Genomic DNA, 18,713 nt, shown 5'->3' with positions numbered 1-18,713 from the left:
CTGGTTCTCAAAGTGTTGAGCACCCTTCTCCCCACCCCTTGAAAATCAGGCCCCAAATTGGGCACTGCAGAATTGAGCCACCCACACTCACTGGTGGCTCTTGAGAATCTTGGTGCCAGTCATATTCCTAATTTGGAATCTCAGGGGACTTCAGTTATAAATGCAACCCCAGGGAGAGTTCTCCCTTCCTTATGGACTGGACTAAGCTCTATCCATGGACAGGTGCCATGCAGCTACAAAGGAGAGTGACTCAAGATGCACTGGATGCAAATGTTGTCTAACAATTCTGTCCTCATGCATGCAGAGCTCTGCAGAAAATGGTCCAGCTGTCCATGCAAACTGTGCATATGGGGGGAAATGGGTAAAAGGGGGCATGTTGGGTCCTGCCCAGCTTGATGATCCTGTAGTGCTAGGCGAATTCATGTCAGGGGGCAAGGAAATATAATGTAGAGCTTACACATGCATAGAGGTGGAATAAATCTAGCATAGCAATGCACAGCCAGCAACAATCCAACAAAAAGATCAAGCGATGGAGAGGTGCATATTGTGCAGACACAGCCAGGGTAATAATACTACCACCCAAGGTAGACATAACCTCCTTGGCTGCCAGTATCCTGCACCTCACCGTGCTGCTTTGAGGGGATGGGGCATCCGTTTGGTAGGGCCATTCCATAACTATGGTACTTGGGAGGTGCAAAGGAAAATGAAGTGGGGCCATCTGCAGAAACCTGTGCAGCTGGGGGTGGATCCCTTTCCCATATTTGTAGAATTAGTCCAATAGGTAACCACTCACATGGTAAACCATAGAGTAAAACCTCACTCTGGGCCTACTCAGTGTATGTGTTTTTACAGCCTGATCCAGAGCCCACTGAAGTAAATGGAGACTCTTGCTGGCTTCATTGGGCTTTTGATCAGGCCTTTCGGCAGTTCTCACACCTAGAAGGTAGACTTTGGCCTTCTTTATTTATGCCTCATATATCAAAAAGCCGCAGATATTTATCTGTATCTGAAAAGACAAAGCACTAATATTTCTATATACACTGAGTATGCTTGCCAGGTTGGTCTTCAGTTTTTTGACAAAAAGTCAAAATTTCCCTGAGGAAAATCCCTCATTTGCTGAACATCTGTAATATCTATACATAATTTCATTTCTGCAGAATGCAGTGCCATTCTCTTAAAGTACTAGCGTTTCTTTACCAGGAAAAATAGGTAGGGCACAACAGGTATATTTTGAAGCAAAAACCTCTTATATCAGGCAGCCTGATTACTGGGGGCAAAGTCTTCTTGGTTGCACTGTACAAACAATGGACGTGAAAAGGGTAGCCTCAATGTAAATGAGAAGAAAATGTCCCACTGCTCATCCTGGATTACTCGGTTGCAAACATGTAGGAAGTTTCTGTTTTTCTGCTGCTGAGTTAGAGAACGGTTTGCTGGTTATTATTATTACAGAGGATGCTGAGCATCCCAATGGCCCATGAAGAGGAGGTGTGAGGGCTTAGGTTCTGTCCCAGACTTAGGACCACTGTACAGCACATCTGAGTCTGTGTTCTGGATTACATACATGAGTGTCAGATTTAAGGGAAAGAGAGGCATTGTAAGGAGAGAGTTCCAAAATGCAATCGGACAGAATTATCAACCGTCCTCCCCTAATTTTCTGCCGAAGCACCCAAGGAAAGGGTGAAAGTTTATTCCCCAAGCAACATGTGTGAAGATTCGTTGTCATTGATTGCATATGCTAAATCTTGCCTCTTCAGCTGTAGATGTGTGTCTGTGGCATTTGACATCTACAAGGCTGGGATACAAGGGATATGTTAATAGATATGTATAATGGAACAAACTCATCTCTGGTATAACTCCACTGTCTTCGCTGGAGTTACACTGGGGATGAAACTGGCCCCACCATTGCATGTTTACAGTGAGGTTAAAAGGTGCTTTTACTCAGCTGTGCCTGACAGTGTTTCTGATGACTGTCTGTGACTGAGGGATTTACGGTACCTGTGCACTCAATGTCTCCAGGGGACTTTCCACTCTTGGAAAAGCCATGAGGGGCATCCCTCGGGGATCTTCAGGCTTCGGTTTAGAAGGAGCTCCATGTGTTCCTTTAAAGTTATGGACAACACACATTCCCTGCATGATGTGGAAAAAAGAGCTAAGTCATCATATGACCTCCACCAGTAGGCTTTAACTAGAACCTTTGCCTTCCAAGCATTAACTTGAAACAGCAAATTTGGGTCCTGATCCAAATTCTTTCAAAGTTCTGGGTATGTCTGGAGAGGGATTGGATTCCAAACCATCTCCTTTTCAGAACTGGACGACTGGCAATGTGATTGACACAGCTGGGAGCAAGGGGCTATCTCAGTAACCTGGCCTGTGTAACTGTTACCTGTGGATATGAACCATTATTACTGTTACTTTATTATGTTCCAGAGAACAGAAGCCTTGATTACAATTGTGTTACACTTTTAGAACCACTAATTGTAATTGGCCCTGCACTCTACAGGCCAAACTTTGCATCATGATATGTGATTCCCAGACAAGTAACATTCAGGACCTCCCATTCCATTAAAAGAGCAGGGATCACTCCTGATGACACCAGGCTCAATTATTCATGCTTTAAAGCAAAGACCATGCCCGTATCATGCCTAGTTAAGGAGAGACTTGTCCATCCCAGGCCTGATGTTTGCATCCTCCCTGTGTGGTGCTTGAACTACTGTTTGTAGGGGGCTGCTGTATGTCTGAAAGGATGTTTCACGGGAGTCACATTGTTTCAGACCCTGCAGGTCACACAGCAGCACACTTGGGCAGTAACACACATTCATTGCTAAGCACTCAAAGGCAGAGGACTCTGGAGGTTTTTTGATACATTTTAATTCTTCTTAATTGGAACCGGGCACATTTCTCAATACAAATGCCTGAATTAGCTAACAAGGGAGCAAGAAGTCCGAGGTCTCACCCCGAAAGATGCCATTTCTGGGCACTTTGAGCATTCCAGACCCAGGGGCCTTTGGTGGGGAGATCCCTGGCTGGTACTGTTGACTATCCCATGTCATCTCATGGGGGTGAAGAATCATCCCAAACCCCTCGTCTCAAGTGCCAGAGTGGGAGACACATGTCTCCCAGACAGGCTCAGCTTTGAGCCAACCTGATTCTCCTCTCTGTTACACTTCTTTGAAGTTTGTGTGATTCCCCTGTAACAAAGTGGAAAACCAGGCTCTTTGTTTAGAGCCTTATACACTCAAAGTCAGATCTCGAATCCCACACTTGCCAAACAAAAGACAGCCAACGAGGCTGTGAAGCATGGGTACCAAGACTCGCATAGGCAGCAGCCTTAGGGCTACCATGCTGCCCTTCCGGCACCTGCTGCATTCTTCTGCATGCCAGAAGCGCTTTCCCAGGACAGCCTCAGAGTCGGCACTTTTCAGTGATTAAAATACCACGGAAATGTGTGTAGATACAAGTCTAACATCACATTCGCCCTTTTAATTAATATCAGCCTGATTTCATGTTAGGTTTTGCTCTGAAGATAAATCCAATTAGATGACACTTGAATTAGCCATTATAGGGTTGTGGGTTGAGTATTCAGCTGTGAAAGACACCTATAGTATTACCATGAGAATTTTTCTCTGACTTTAGATTGTCCTGACATTGGGCGGGAGAGGACTAATTGGCTTACCAGAAACAACGCTACCGCGCTTCCCAAGATGAAGCCTGCAATCACATCCGAACAGTGGTTTCGATACTCGGAAACTCGATTTAGCCCGGTGAGGAAGGCAGCACAGAGGGTCCCCAGACACAGCACAGGCTTTGCTAGTCTGCTGCTCTTTGTTTTAATTGTGCTTGTGATGTACATCTGAAACACAGCGCAAGCTGCACGTGAAAGGGCATGGACAAACACACAGGTCATTTTTCATCTACACATGTTGTGCCAAGCAGGAATGTGACAGATGCTCTGACCCCTTGCATTCTCAGGGGGCTTGTGTAGCTCAGAGAGGGGCCTCAGAAGGGGAAAAGATATTGGAGACAGATGGCTTCAGCGTGTCTAACATCCACTCAACCATATCCAGCAACAGGGCAGTCAGGGCTGGTATAAAAGGGCACCGTTCCCTTGGCTACCAAAGTCGTACAAGAATTTGCACGTGTGCAGTTGAACACTTATATTGCATAGAGGCTATGTGAGCCAGGGATCTGTGCATCCACCCAGCCAGATGCAAATCCCCAATTTTTGCAGACACATCCCCATGCAAACTAGGCGCGCAAGTGACCAAGTCGCGTCAGTTTGAAAACCAGACCCTGGGCATTAAAAGCAACCAATCACACCCTTTTTTCCTGCCATGGACCTTTGTTTTGACTTGGGGACTTAATAAGTGGGGGAGGTTTAGGTTGGATATTAGGAAAAACTTTTTCATTAGGAGGGTGGTGAAGCACTGGAATGGGTTACCTAGGGAGGTGGTGGAATCTCCTTCCTTAGATATTTTTAAGATCAGGCTTGACAAAGCCCTGGCTGGGATGATTTAGTGGGTGTTGGTCCTGCTTTAAGCAGGGGATTGGACTAGATGACCTCCTGAGGTCCCTTCCAACCCTGATATTCTATGATTCTATGATAAGTGATAGAAGTGGAGAAGAGTATGGGAGGGTTTGTTACTGAGAACTTACATGGTAAGAAGTTGTCCTGTGCTCAGAAATATCTGTTCAGTAAACTCCACAAGCTGTGTCAGCTCATTCTTTTAAGGGCATTTTGACAAAGAAAATAAACTATGTGAGGAGCAATTAACAGCCATGCACTAATTTCAGAGCCTGTGATTACAGGAGTAGCATGAATACAAGGATACTGTAACAACTAAAAAATTTGACAGCATAATGATAACCAAGTAAACACAATGGAATCCTCCCCAGTGAGAGGTTAAGTGTGAATTTCTTTATGCCTTCCAAACACAGCATGGCTTTGTTAAGCAAAGCAAATGCATCAAGTGTGCTGTTACTTTGCTTGTCAAAAATGTCTCCAGCAACAGATTTCTCTAGTGTGCCATAAACAATAGGCTCTGCCACCCCCAAGGGTGATGGGGACCAGGGGGCTTTTGTCCAGGAAGTGGGATGATCAGGACGATCCAACTGTAATATTCATTGGTAAGTTATTACCTTGTATGTAGTGCCCTATAGCTGCTAGCTTGTAAATGGACCTGAGCCGCACATTATTGGCTTGATCCGGGCAAAGAGCCAGCAGAGGGTTTGCAAATCCACAGACACACCGCGAGAAGCAGGAACGTTCCTTTGGTAGCTACTGTATAATGCTGAGGGCTGGTCAAAACATTTCCATAATGGGAAACTGGGTTTTCACCAGAATAAAAACATTTCATGGAAAACGTCAGCTTTCCTTGAAAAAAAAATTATTTTTTTTAGTTGGAAAACCAAACATCCCCAATCTGAAAATACATTGATTTTCAGCCAGTACCTTTTGGTTGCTGAAAACTGAAAGGCAGACAGCACAACAAGAGCTGTTCAAAGAGTGGAGGTACCAGTTTGCTGGCAATTTTGAAAAATCAGAAAAATCGTTTCAGGTCGAACCGAAAACAATTTTTTTTTTCAAATTTTCAATGAATCAAACCGTTACAAGAAAGTGTTTCAGGACAAAGCAAGATTGTTTTGACTGAGTATTTAACCTTTTGCATTTAAAAAAAATTAAAGCCATTTCAAAATGCAATGAACTTTTCACATCCCTGAGCGATATAGCTAGTTGACTTAAGTTTTAGGTGTAGACCAGGCCACACTTGTGCTGGCCACTAAAGTAGGGGGTGGAGCCAAAGCTCTACCCATTCTTGCCCCTTCCTACCCGGATGCTTGGGACAAGGTAGGCCAAGCAGGGGATTAAGGAGAAGTCTTACTCCCCTGTGCAAGAGTGTGTCCCAAGTCATGTTCTAGCCCTTAATGTTAGTCCCATATCACTCCCCTCCCCAATAGCAAATTCGTGCATGGAAGAGACGGTTCCACTGCTGGGTTAAAGGAGGACACAGTCACCTCCATGCTCTGCCCTCCAGACCTGTGGAGGGTGCCCCATGGGTCCATGCTGGGGGATGGAGGGGAGCCGGGGAGCAGTGGCCCAGCCAAAGGCAGGGCCTGCAGTGGAAGCACATTGTCCTCCCTCCAGCCCAGAGAAGGTTCCCCAGAAAAGTTACATCAGCTTGGGACTGTATTATCCTTTCTGTGGAGTCTTGGCCCTCTGGGGAATCGGGGGTAGCGCAGGCCAGGAGGAGACCGGGGTAGTCTGGCTCTAAAGGTATTGTTCTGGGGGAGGGCTATCAGTGACAGAGTCAGTGAAGAGAGGTGCAGCCTGCATCTCAAAGCAAGTAGCCAAAACACCTGCTGCTCCCAAAAGGGTATGTCTACACTGCAATTAAACACCCGCAGCTGGCCTATAGCAGCTGACTCGGGCTTATGGGGCCCAGCCTGTGGGGCTATAAAATTGGGGTGTAGATGTTCGGGCTTGAACTGGACCCCTCGAGTGGGGAGGGTCCTTGATTCTGGGATCCAACCCAAGTCCCAGTGTCCACACTGCAATTTTACAGCCCCACGAGCCTGAGTCAGCTGACACAGGCCAGCCATGGGTGTTTACTTGCAGTATAGACATATACAAAATGCTATCTACCAGGAGCTTATTTTCCTGCATTACTATTATTATTCATTTGTGCTAGTGCTCATGATGAGCCAGACACCTTCCAAACACCCAAAGGCGATCCCCGCTGAAAGGAACTCACAATCTAACGACAGAGATCAGGGGAATAACAGTAAGCAGCTTAGACACAATTTATATTGCTCTAAACTATACACTTTTGCAGCTATAGCTGTGTCAGTCGGGGTGTGAAGAGGTGTGATCCCTATGGGGTGACCAGATGTCCCGATTTTATAGGGACAGTCCTGATATTTGGGGTTTTTTCTTATATAGGTGCCTATTACCACCCTCCCGGTGCTGATGTTTCACACTTGCTATCTGTTCACCCTAGGTCCCTGACCAACACAGCAGGGCCAACAGAAGCACCTAGTGTAGACACACTGTAGTGTAGACACACTGTAGTTACACTGGCAATACTGTGTTTTGGCTGGTATCGCTTATTTCACTTAGGGTGGGCTGGGGGTGGGGGTGGGGTGGAAGGGCAGTTTTGTGGTATAGCTCTGCCCCCACTGGGAGCACTTTTTGCCAGTCGAGTGTCCCTAGTATTCCTAGTGAAGCAAAATGCTCCGAGTGCGGTGATGTTCCTAGGCTAGCTAAGTTCACGCTTTTGTGTCACTTTTATCGTTCGTGTGACACACAAGAAAAATATGCAACAAACAAAACAGCAACGGCCTTGTCTTTCCTACTCTGAATATAATTAGTGGCCTTTGCGTCTCATTCATCAGCTACCAAGGAACGTTTAAAACATTCAGCATTAAGACATTGAAACGCTGCATTTGCTGCTACACCACGAAGAGAGAACAACTTTCTTGGGCCCAATCCTGCTGTCTTCGAGCCAGACTCTGCCACTCTTACTTTGAGTGGGACCTAACTTTCTGAACAGTCTCATTGATTTCATGGAGTCTGCTGGTGGATCAAGATGCTACTCAACCTGAGCAAAGGAGTCAGAATCTAGTCCATTGCAATGAATGGCAAACCTACCAGTGTCTTCAATACTGTTATAATCCTTACTGTATCACTTAAATAGCCCTACACAAACTGTAACTAGTATCGCAGTACGATGTTATAACGTTGCCAGAGAAAACAAAGGCGGATGATTATTTTTAGACGGGCTTTTACAGACGTTGACTATTCCCCATATGGCAGGAAAGCATTATTGCCTTTAAACTGTACACCAAGGACTCGATCTTACCTTTATTATGATGGCAAAATTGTAAGACTGCCTTTAATGGGACCTTTGCTTCTAAGAGGAGTTTACGCCTAACAGGGGACTAAAATTTAGCCCAAGCAAACAAGACTCCCCCCAGAATAGTAACATTTAGCACTTGATATTGTACGGACACTAAGGAATAGCAACTAGCTTTCCTGTGAGGTAGGTATTATCATCATCATTTTACAAGTCAGGAAACTGAGGCAGGGAGGTGTGGTGACTCACCGTGGGCCACATAAAGTCATTGGCATAGCTGGGATTAGAACTGAGGATCTCCTAATTGCCAAACTGGTCCTCATGCCTCCAGATAAGACTGCCCCTCACTGGGAAAGTAATGGGAGTTACACTTGATTACACCAGGGCTGAATTTGGCCCAGAAAAGCCACTGACCCCATGAAAAAAGAAGGGCTCTTCCCCATACAGCACAGACAAAAGAAAAATATAGGTGAGATTTAAATGAAACAGAGTAGCTATAGCAACTGAAACCTGTCATGGGAACTGGCAAATAACACATGCACTCACCGTGGCATAAAGGGCTGAGTAAATGCTCAAAGCAGCATGTTTGGATGGAAAGGATCTCCTTGCCTTTTCAATCACCTCCAGGTCCCCGGTGCAGATATTCCCATTGTTTATGAACTGATGGTGAGCCCGGCAGTCGCTCCCCGTGTAGTTGGGTTTACACACCGTTAGGAAGTAAGGAGCCAAGTTCCCAGTCACTACCTGGCCAGCATTTACAAATATGTCAGTGGCAAAAAGTCCAAATGCAAACACCCCTGTGAAAAGGTTAAAAATAATAATTATTTACAAATGTTTAAAACATTCCTGGAGCAGGAGACAAACAGGAGTAATGAGAGACAGAGGCCAAACCCTGCAGTCCTTACTCAGGCAAAACTCCCACTGACGTCAGCTGGAGTCTTACCTAACGCCCTGATTCATGAAAGCACTTAAGTGTCTGCTTAACTGTAAGCATGTGCTTAACTCCCAGTAAGTCCCATTGACTTCAATGGGAAATAAGCATATGCTTAATGTTAAGCAGACACTTAAGTGCTTTCCTGAATGAAGGCTTAAGCGATGACTGGTCAAGGACTTTAGGATTTCACCGGAAAACATCAAATCAAAATAATTCTCATAAAGTTTTCCTGATGCCAAAGACCGTGACCCTGTAATGTCTTATGCATGTGCTAACCTATAAGTATGTGAGTAGCTAGGACCATTTGTATGCTTAAAGTTAAGCATTATGTAAATGTTTACAGGACTGGGACCAAAGACGGGCAGAAAACTGTGTCCCCTACTGTAATGCAAGAGGCTAAGGAAGCAATCTTAAAAAGACACTATCGGATTATTGAGCCTCAAAGTTTGATTTATCAGAGAAGGAATGTCCTCTGGATTCCGAATATCCACCAGTCTGATGCCAAGAAACCTAGATTCTGATCCAGCAGCACTGACCATTTCCCACAGGCCAGATTCTGCCATCTTGACTTACGGTGAACCGTACCTTACTTCTTGAGTTGCCAATGGAGTTGTTAGGTATTACTCACCTTGGTAGGGTTGCCAATTTTCTAATGGCACAAAACTGAACACCGCTTCCCCGCCCCTTCCCGCTCCATTCCCTCCTCCCTCCGTTGCTCACTCTCCCCCACCCTCAGTCACTTTTACTGGACTGGGGCAGGGGTGTGAGGGCTCTGGCTGGGGGTGCAGGCTCTGGGATGGGGCTGGGGATGAGGGATTTGTGCTGTGGGAGAGGGCTCCGGGCTGGGGCAGGGGGTTGGGGTGCGGTATGGGCTCTGGGTGGGGCCAGAAATGAGGGGTTCAGGGAGCAGGCTCTGGGATAGGGCAGGGGGTTGGGATGCGGGAGGCGGTACGGGCTCCGGCTGGGGGTGTGGGCTTTAGGATGGGGCCAGGGATGAGGGCTTTGAGGTGCAGGAGAGGGCCCAGGGCTGGGGCAGGGGTTGGTGTGTGTGTGGGGGGGGGTGGGCTCTGGGAGGGAGTTTGGGTGCGGGAGGGCACTCGGGGCTGGGGCAGAGGGTTGGGGTGTGGGAAAGGGTTCAGGGTGCGTGGTCCCGGCGGCACGTACTGCAGCTCCCAGGAAGCAGCCGCCAGATCCATGGAGCCCTTAGGTGCATGGGCAGCCAGGGAGGGCCGCGCGTTGCCTTCACATCCGCAGGCACTGCCCCCAAAGCTCCCATTGGTAGCGGTTCCCGGCCAATGGGAGCTGCAGAGCCAGCACTCGGCGGGGGCAGCACAGGGAGCCTTCCTGGCTGCCCATGTGCCTAAGGGCTGCAGGGACCTAGCGGCCGCTTCTGGAATCTGCGTGGAGCTAAGGCAGGCAGGGAGCCTGCCTTAGCCCCGGCCCCTGCTGCTCTGCTGACCGGACTTTTAACAGCCCAATCGGCAGTGCCGACCAGAGCCACCAGGGTCCCTTTCTGACCAGGCGTTCCGGACGAAAACTGGACGCCTGGCAACCCTACACCTGGGGAAAGGTGAGCAGAATCTGTGCTCATGTGACCAGTAACACGGATGTCAATGGGAGCTCCCCTTACAGTGCACAGTCAGGGGGGACAGCAGAAAACACACATGTTAAACAGACCCTATTTCCAGAACCACCCTCGCATCAGTGTAAATCGCTCCTGCAAGCCTTGCATGCTCCAAGCTCCCAGCGACGTTAATAGCAGTTTGATGTTTGCATGGCTGCAGTCCTGGGCCCCGTCAATGGTGAACATTCATAAACAAGGAAACAAGAGAAGGCCCAGCTGGCTGGCTTGTGCTCTGCGCACCACATATACATTGGGGGCCAGGATGAAGGACAACCAATAGTTAATGCCTGGAAAAAGACCGCAGTGGTATGCATTGTAGCAGGTTACTCTAACAGCCTGTTTTATAAGAACACCCTGCATCTCTGTGGTACCTCCCAGCCAAAGACCTCAAAGTGCTTTACCGACATTAACAAATGTACCCCCGTACAGCAGCTACTAGTCTTCCCATTTGACAGACAGGGAAACAGAAGCACAATTTTCAAATGTGTCCAGTTAATTTTGGCTGCTTTGAAATTTGAGGTGTCCCACTGAAGACAACCTGAATCTTATTTTCAGCAAAGGAGGCACCATTGGCTCCAGCCAAGGTCAAGGGGAGCTGTGGGTGCTCAGAATCAATCCCTAGCTGTCTCAACCTGGACACCAAAGTTGACAGACAGTTTTAAACACGTGGCCTGAATTTCTTGCTTGAGGCCGTGTGGAAAACTTGTGGCAGAGCTGGGAGCGGAATCCAAATCTAGAGCTGGGACTGGAACCCAGGTCTGTGCTTTAACTCCAATATCCTCCTTCCCCCCTTTCACACTTAAAATCATTTAAACATAAATTATGTAGGTTTTAATCATTTATATGAATTTACCCCTATGTCTTGGCCATATTCCAAAACAGGTAACTCTAAGCGCCTGCTGCAGTTTAAATTTAAAACGGTATTGTCCCCCCTAGCCCCCCGTCCTACACTACAGAGTAATGTTGCTGAGTGCTGCTAAACAGCTGCTGTCTTCCACCCTAGAGATGGCTGCATTTCAGTGGTGGGTAACATCATTCTTATGAATCCCTTACCTAGTTCAGTTTTCAGAGTAGCAGCTGTGTTAGTCTGTATTTGTAAAAAGAAAAGGAGGACTTGTGGCACCTTAGAGACTAACCAATTTATTTGAGCATAAGCTTTCGTGAGCTACAGCTCACTTCATCGGATGCATGCAGTGGAAAATACAGTAGGGAGATTTTATATACACAGACAACATGAAACAATGGGTGTTACAAAACATACTGTAACAAGAGTGATCAGGTAAGGTGAGTTTTTTCTCTCCTGCTGGTAATAGCTCACCTTACCTGATCGCTCTCGTTACAGTGTGTATGGTAACACCCTTTGCTTCATAGTCTCTGTGTTTATAAAATCTCCCCACTGTATTTTCCACTGCATGCATCCGATGAAGTGAGCTGTAGCTCACTAAAGCTTATGCTCAAATAAATTTGTGAGTCTCTAAGGTTCCACAAGTCCTCCTTTTCTTTTTCCTTTCTGTTGTCGGTCTATTATTATGTGATGGATTACTGTATCTATGGCAGTTTGCTTTGATCCTCGTTAATTTTATGAAAAGAGCTGTTCGGTGAATTGTACTTCTGGCTCCTTTCTTATGTCGCTGTTTGGGACTTCTATCACTCTGAATATAGCAATCAAAATAAGACTGAAAAAAATACACAGCTCACCAGTGAAATAAACGTAACCATAGTGTTTCCAGCTCTTAGGATTTCATCAAGAGCTTAGGTGCTTTTCTTGAAGCTCCAGGTGCTGGTTTTATGTGAATACCTGAGAATCTCAGCTTTCTTACGTTAAAAAAAAAACCTTGCTGTCATGGTGGTGCAGGAAAACTTGAAAATGTGACCCCCTCAAAGCTTCAGAACCAGAAAGCAAATTAAAAAGACCCAACACTTCTTATTTCGAAATCTCAGTGTAGAAGTGAGAAGTGTAGAAGATCTTTTTATACACACAAAGCATGAAAAAATACCTCCCCCCACCCCACTCTCCTGCTGGTAATAGCTTATCTAATGTGATCACTCTCCTTACAATGTGTATGATAATCAAGTTGGGCCATTTCCAGCACAAATCCAGGTGTCGTCGTCGCCCCCCCGCCACACACAAACCCTTGTTAAACCTTGGATTTGTGCTGGAAATGGCCCACCTTGATTATCATACACATTGTAAGGAGAGTGGTCACTTTAGATAAGCTAAAACCAACAGGAGAGTGGGTTTGTGGGGGGGGGGGGAGGGGGAGAAAACCTGGATTTGTGCTGGAAATGGCCCACCTTGATTATCATACACATTGTGAGGAGAGTGGTCACTTTAGATAAGCTATTACCAGCAGGAGAATGGGGTGGGAGGAGGTATTTTTTCATGCTTTGTGTGTATAAAAAGATCTTCTACACTTTCCACAGTATGCATCTGATGAAGTGAGCTGTAACTCACGAAAGCTTATGCTCAAATAAATTGGTTAGTCTCTAAGGTGCCACAAGTCCTCCTTTTCTTTTTGCGAATACAGACTAACACGGCTGTTACTCTGAAACCTAACAGAAAGGAAGTAATTGACGGAGTAACGTGTACCCAATTTACTCAGGGACTGTCTATGTAGGGATATTTATACTGGCATAGCTACTCCAGTGCAAACCCCTAGCATATGTTGTACTGATGTAAAAAGGGGCTTATCCCAGTGTAGCTCACCCAGGGCGTTTGTACCAGCATATCTGTCTTAGGCTCTTATATGGTCCCCATTACCATGGTAGCTTAGGGGTGTGTGCGGGTGCGTGTATTTATCCTCACTATACCTCTGTGAGGTAGGAAGGATTGTTAAGTGATATAGACTGGCCTTTGGGGAGAAATACACCAAAGCCCAAGGCAGTGGGGGAGGGACGCTCTTTTATTTGTCTGTAAAGTACCATGCACATCCGCAGTGCTGTATAAATAACTGAACGGCAATAATAAAGAATGTGTGCAAGTTGCTAACTTGGGGACACTACAATGTGGCTGCTAGGCCGCTCAGTGCCGAGCTTCTTAGCCACTGGATACACATAAGCACGGAGCCAGTTAATACTTCTGGAGAAGGGGAAAATCCCCAGGTGCAATCAAACTGCTTGCTTGACCCCACACCTCCCTGCCTTGCTGCAGGCCTTGTACTGTTGGGAGGGCAGTGGGAGGATCCTCCATTCTGGATGGAAAGTCATCCCCAAGCAGGCTTTGCCACACACTGGAGCAGGGAGAGGGCTGTGTGAGTATAATACAATGGCTGGCTCTGGGCTGCAGAAGGGGGCATGTTCTCAGATTTATGTGCTCCAGGTTTGATGCTAGAGATTTTATGTTTTCAGAAAACACACAAACACTGCCATTAAGCAGCTACCTCAGTCAAGCCAAGTGCCATCTGGGGTGGAAAAGCTTGACCAGAGGTCAGAAGGCTTGGTGCAAGAGAGAACTGGGCACCAAACTGGGGTTAAAATATACCCTCTGTAGCCTGGACCTTTTAAACCCCCCTTCGGCCAGACCCACACATGCACTGGAGGTCTGTTCACTTAATTTGGTGGCGAGGGTACAGGTGACTTTCTGCCACCTTTTTGTCTCCCACCTCCAAATCCCAGTGGTATCCAGGAGCTGGTTCAACTCCCAGTATAGGTTAGAGCAGCTTCAGGGCTGTTGTAACTTGTTCCAGCTTGAACTTGCACCCTGGAGTGCATTCCTCCAACCCAAGACAGCGGGAAGACAGCATGCTCCAGCCACACTGTGTCCCCACCCCAGCACAGGCCCAGAATGCCTGTTATGCTAGGGGGCCAGGAGCAGGTGGCATAGAGCCAATTATGCTGGCTTCACCCCATCTAGGGATTCCCTGGCATAAGGGAATCCTCATCTCCCATGCTGGAGCAGGTGTCTAGCCCCTTTCCACTGTAAGTGCGGCACAAAGGGATGGTGGGGAGGGAAGCTGAGGATCTGGCCAAGAATCTTCTTTTATTTTAAAGGGGATGGGATGGAGGAGGGGCTTCCTGCCCCCTTATTTCCCTTTATCCACCAGTGAGACACCAGGTCTTGGTCTCACTGACATCAAGAGAAGTTGAATCATTGGTATCAATAGAAACATGCTCGGGTCCTTAAATCCTGATTAAAGAGAATTCATTGCACCAAATTGTTCCCTGGTGCAACGATACTGACTCCAATGGTGTTACACCAGAGGCAAATGTGACCCCTTTTGTTTTAGGTCTAAATATATTATGCCTGAATTATCAGTAAATTCCATCTCTTGTGTTCTATGAATCAAACTGTGAGAAGGGTGGGTCTGCTTTGATTATTCTAAATTACTGAGCATCCTAGGTGTACTTGGCCCTGTGCAAGACATGAGAAAAACTCAATCCTTGCTCCATGGACATTACTAATAAACTAGTCAGATAAAAGCTGACACACTTAGTGTCAGGTTTTCAAAAGCCCACGTGCAAAAATGCACACGGACTTTTGTAAATCTGGCCTATACGATAACACGAAGAGGTCCACTCTCAAAGCAGTGCACCGGGGGCAGCGTGCAAAGGGGTTCCAAGGCTTTGCAGAAGTGGATTTGATCAGTGTTCTCGTAGTACAGTAAATGCAAGTTGGCCTGTTTTCAGCTTCCAAAGGTTGCAGCACTAAGGATACGGCAGATCAGGCTAAGGCTGAAACCTTTATTTTGCTTTTATTGTGATGTATATTGATCACTGTAATTCCCTTTTTGAAGCTCTGCCAAACTGTGCTCTACGAAAATTACAGCTAAGCATTGCAATGAATTCAGCTGGCTGGGTTTTAACCCTTACAGAGGATACTGCTTATGCATCAGACGTTCTCCGAATACTTCCAGATGGCTTTTGGGCTCACCCATAATCGATTTTAAAGGTTTCAACACTAGTGTACATCAATATCGAAGGTCCAGTCCCCTGGTAGCTTTTATATCTGGGGAATCCATTTGTCTCCACAAAGTCACTTCATGATTTTGCCCAAAGTACCTAAAGTAACTGACCAAAGCACAGGAATTCAGAGATGAGGCTGATATCTTTTTAAATGCGAGACAAGGTGGGTGAGGTAATATCTCCTATTGGACTACCTTCTGCTGGCAAGCTTTTGAGCTACACAGAGCTGTTTTTTTTTTTTTTTTTTTAAAGGCACAGGAGTCACAACCGAAAGCCCTAACGTGAAGGTTACAAGCCACAGCTCTTTGGGGAGAGCTCTGCTGAAGTCAATGGTGACATGCCAGAGTAAGTCTGATGGAAGTGAGAGGTGAATCGGGTCCTGTGAATTCACACCTGTTCCCAGGTCCATCAACAAGGCTGTGACCATCTCCTCATGGCTTGGAAGAGGCTGCTCCAGAGCAATGCAAGGTGTGCCCTCTGCCTCGGGACTGACCCCATTTACAATATTTTCAGTACCCCATGGCCCAGAGAACCAGGGAATGAGCTCCTTTCCCAAATTCAGGATAAAATGATACAGGACGTTAGTGCCCAAGCCACAGGGCGTAAGCTGATCCCTGAGATAAGGAAACGATCCTTCCAAAAGACAGCAGTGTGCTATTAGATAGACAGCAAAAGTGGAACACACACGAAGGGCCTTATTCTCAGTTACACTAAGGCCCCTATAACCTGCTCAGGGAGCAGAAACAGTCCCTGAAAATATCCTCTGCCCGGGGGACTGCCTGGCCAGCAGAAAGCTGGCATAAGGGCTCTATATTGGCCTTGCTCCCAGCTTGTCATGGACAGCCAGTGCGGCTGGAGAGCACTGTGCTATGTCTATTCTCTCTTTCCCAGGGCCGCTAGAGATCCACGGGAAGCAGAGCATACATTACAGCCACCCCGAGACTGCTCTAATTTACATCAGGAGCTTAAAGCTACCTCCTGCTTCCCCACCAAGCCTGGGGATGGAGGAACTGAGAATCAGGACTGACACGGCTTTTCTTCCGCTGACTTATAAACGTGTCCACTTTTCCTCCACTGCTGACATCTTCCCCACAAAATAGCTTGATTTCTCTCCTCTCCTTGAGATCTGATTCCTACAGCCCTCTACACCTGTTTTTCCCCCTTGACTCCCTCCTCAACCCTTTTCTCCCCCAGATCTCTCGGACTCTGGTACGTCAGCTGAAAGCAGACTCTGTGGAAACTCTCGGTGGCACAGATACTTGATGGTAACTATAAATGGCATTTCTTTAAAAAAGCCACCTGCGAGTGGTAAAAAAGCAGCTGGCAAGGCAGGGAGAAGAGAAGAGTGGCACACGAGTGGCTGGAGAACCAGGAGCAGAAGCCCTTTATTACAGAAAAAATATGGAGCCCTGTAAGTAAAGTGACAATGCCCTGAAGGGTGTGCGGGACATCAGAAGCTCTGCTCCTGCAAGTTACGAATCCAGGTCTCCCTTAAGGCACATTTCCTTAAAGCCCACAGTGGACTCACCGTACTTGTCATGTTCAATTTCATCTGCCATAGAAAAGTGATATCATCATATGGCTCCTGAAAGTACATAGAATTCAATTATAGGGAGTCCGGCAGGATTCTGAGTGTCAGAGGAACACTGATCCTCAGTCGGTCTTTGGAGGCTTTGTGGTCCTCTAGACAACCACTACCCAAGCATAAAGCCACCAGCTTACAATTTAATTCTAAGTGTTCTGCTGAGGGATCCATGTAACATAATAACAGCTAGCTCTTATACAACACTTTTCATCCATAGATCTGTCGGTACTTTACAAAAAAGGTTACTATCATTATCCCCATTTTAACGATGGGGAAACTGAGGTACGGAGCAAACAGACTTGCCCAAGGTCACCCAACAGGCCAGGTGCAGAGCAGGGACTAGGACCCAGGCCTCCTGAGTCCAGGTTTAGTGCTTCACCCCCAAAGCCACACTCCTTTATAGAGACTTTATGTTTACGTGGTAGGTTTGTGTCTCAGATTCATCCATTGATTCCTTGGGGCTAAGGAGGTTTGCAGTACTCTGCTCTAGGGAATGAAAGCGTGGGGAGAACTAAGCTTGCATGAGTCTGGCTCTGATGTCTGCTAGGAAGTGGCAGATTAATGGCCAGTTCCTACTCCTACTAGTTATTGGGAAGTTTGTCACTCACTGCAATGGAAACAGGATTGGGCTTTATACTAGGTTTCCTTGGAGCAATCAGACTCTGATCTCAGGACTAGCTTGGGCCTCCAAATTTGGAACACAGAGCACTGAGCTCCAGGGAAGAACTGGGCAGCAGGCCGTAGCAGGCTGGGAAGCCTTGACTGGATGAGAGATGGTGGATACAAATTCAGTTTTAACTCCGTTAAGTGCTGATAGGACAATAGCAGGGCTTTACAAATTTCAGAGCAGCTGAGCCAAGTAAAGCAACGGTATAAAGGCATGTGAATTACACACTGCAGCTGCCTGGAGAAGTGAGTTCAGAAGCTCTCTGGTTTATATCCTTCCTATCATAGTAAACCCAACAAGTGTATAAACGCTGTAAGCCTTTACTTGTTGAAATAAAGCCTTAATTTCATTATTTTGCGGCCCAGTGTTAGATGTCACTGTGTTTTAAATTAAGCTGTTGGTGGAAGCTGAGCCATGAATTTGTTAACACAAATCATGCAGTCATAAAATTCAAGCTATTGGCAACAAATCCATATCATGTGTTGCATTTCTAAATGTCTAAACAGGAGAGATTGTTTGCCTGGTAGCAGGTCGATAGCTTAATCATATGAATTAGAAACCCTAACAGAGTGAAACACTCCACAACACCCTTCCAGCCAAAGTCAGTAAGGTTTCAAGCCACAATACAATAAGGCTGTAGCCACTGTATATAAACAAACCAAATACTCATTGTGCTCCATTGATTTAGGGCTTCTTGGAGCTAGAGCTATATGAGGGCAATGTAGGGTTTAGACACCTGCCATTCTGCCTGCATGGGCAACCTTAGTTCTGGGATTTGCTACCTTTTGAGTGCTTATTGTTAAGGTTGTCTGACACGGATGAGATTTTGGGGGGGAAGTTTGAACTAAAATGGTTCAGGCATTTTCGAGCCCAGGTTGAGAACCACTGATCTAAATGAGTTGACGTGCCCCCTGGAAGACCTCTGTACGTACACGTACACATACCTCTGGTTGAGAACCACTGCTCTATAACCCACAATCACCAATGGGTAAACAGCACTTGCTCTCACTGTAGGATGTACAATATCTCCATATTCAACAACACACAGTTTGATGGTTCAACCTGTGAAAGGAAATTCAGTTCCCGTCTTAAAATGTAGTTCTGTAAATTCTGCACCCGTCTGTGTCAGCAAAAGGGGACAGAAACCCAAC

At 46.5% G+C, this 18,713-nt stretch overlaps 1 protein-coding gene across 4 annotated transcripts in view; it reads right to left on the bottom strand.

Annotated features, from left to right (window-relative positions):
* PLPPR1 (phospholipid phosphatase related 1) overlaps window positions 1-18,713 on the bottom strand; it is a 179,906-nt gene that overhangs the window by 1,824 nt on the left and 159,369 nt on the right. For all 4 annotated transcript variants that reach the window (XM_073345698.2, XM_073345701.2, XM_073345697.2 and 1 more), the window contains 3 exons: window positions 8,397-8,647; window positions 3,674-3,850; window positions 1,996-2,127 (listed from right to left, as the gene is read on the bottom strand). In XM_073345698.2, the coding sequence (XP_073201799.1) occupies window positions 1,996-2,127; window positions 3,674-3,850; window positions 8,397-8,647 (560 nt within the window). The remainder of the gene's footprint in view (window positions 1-1,995; window positions 2,128-3,673; window positions 3,851-8,396; window positions 8,648-18,713) is intronic.

Source organism: Lepidochelys kempii, chromosome 5 (genome assembly GCF_965140285.1).
Source record: "Lepidochelys kempii isolate rLepKem1 chromosome 5, rLepKem1.hap1, whole genome shotgun sequence".
Classification (NCBI taxonomy): Eukaryota; Metazoa; Chordata; order Testudines; family Cheloniidae; genus Lepidochelys; species Lepidochelys kempii.
The sequence above is the reverse complement of the archived record's forward strand: the minus strand, read 5'-3'. Positions and strand labels throughout refer to the sequence as shown.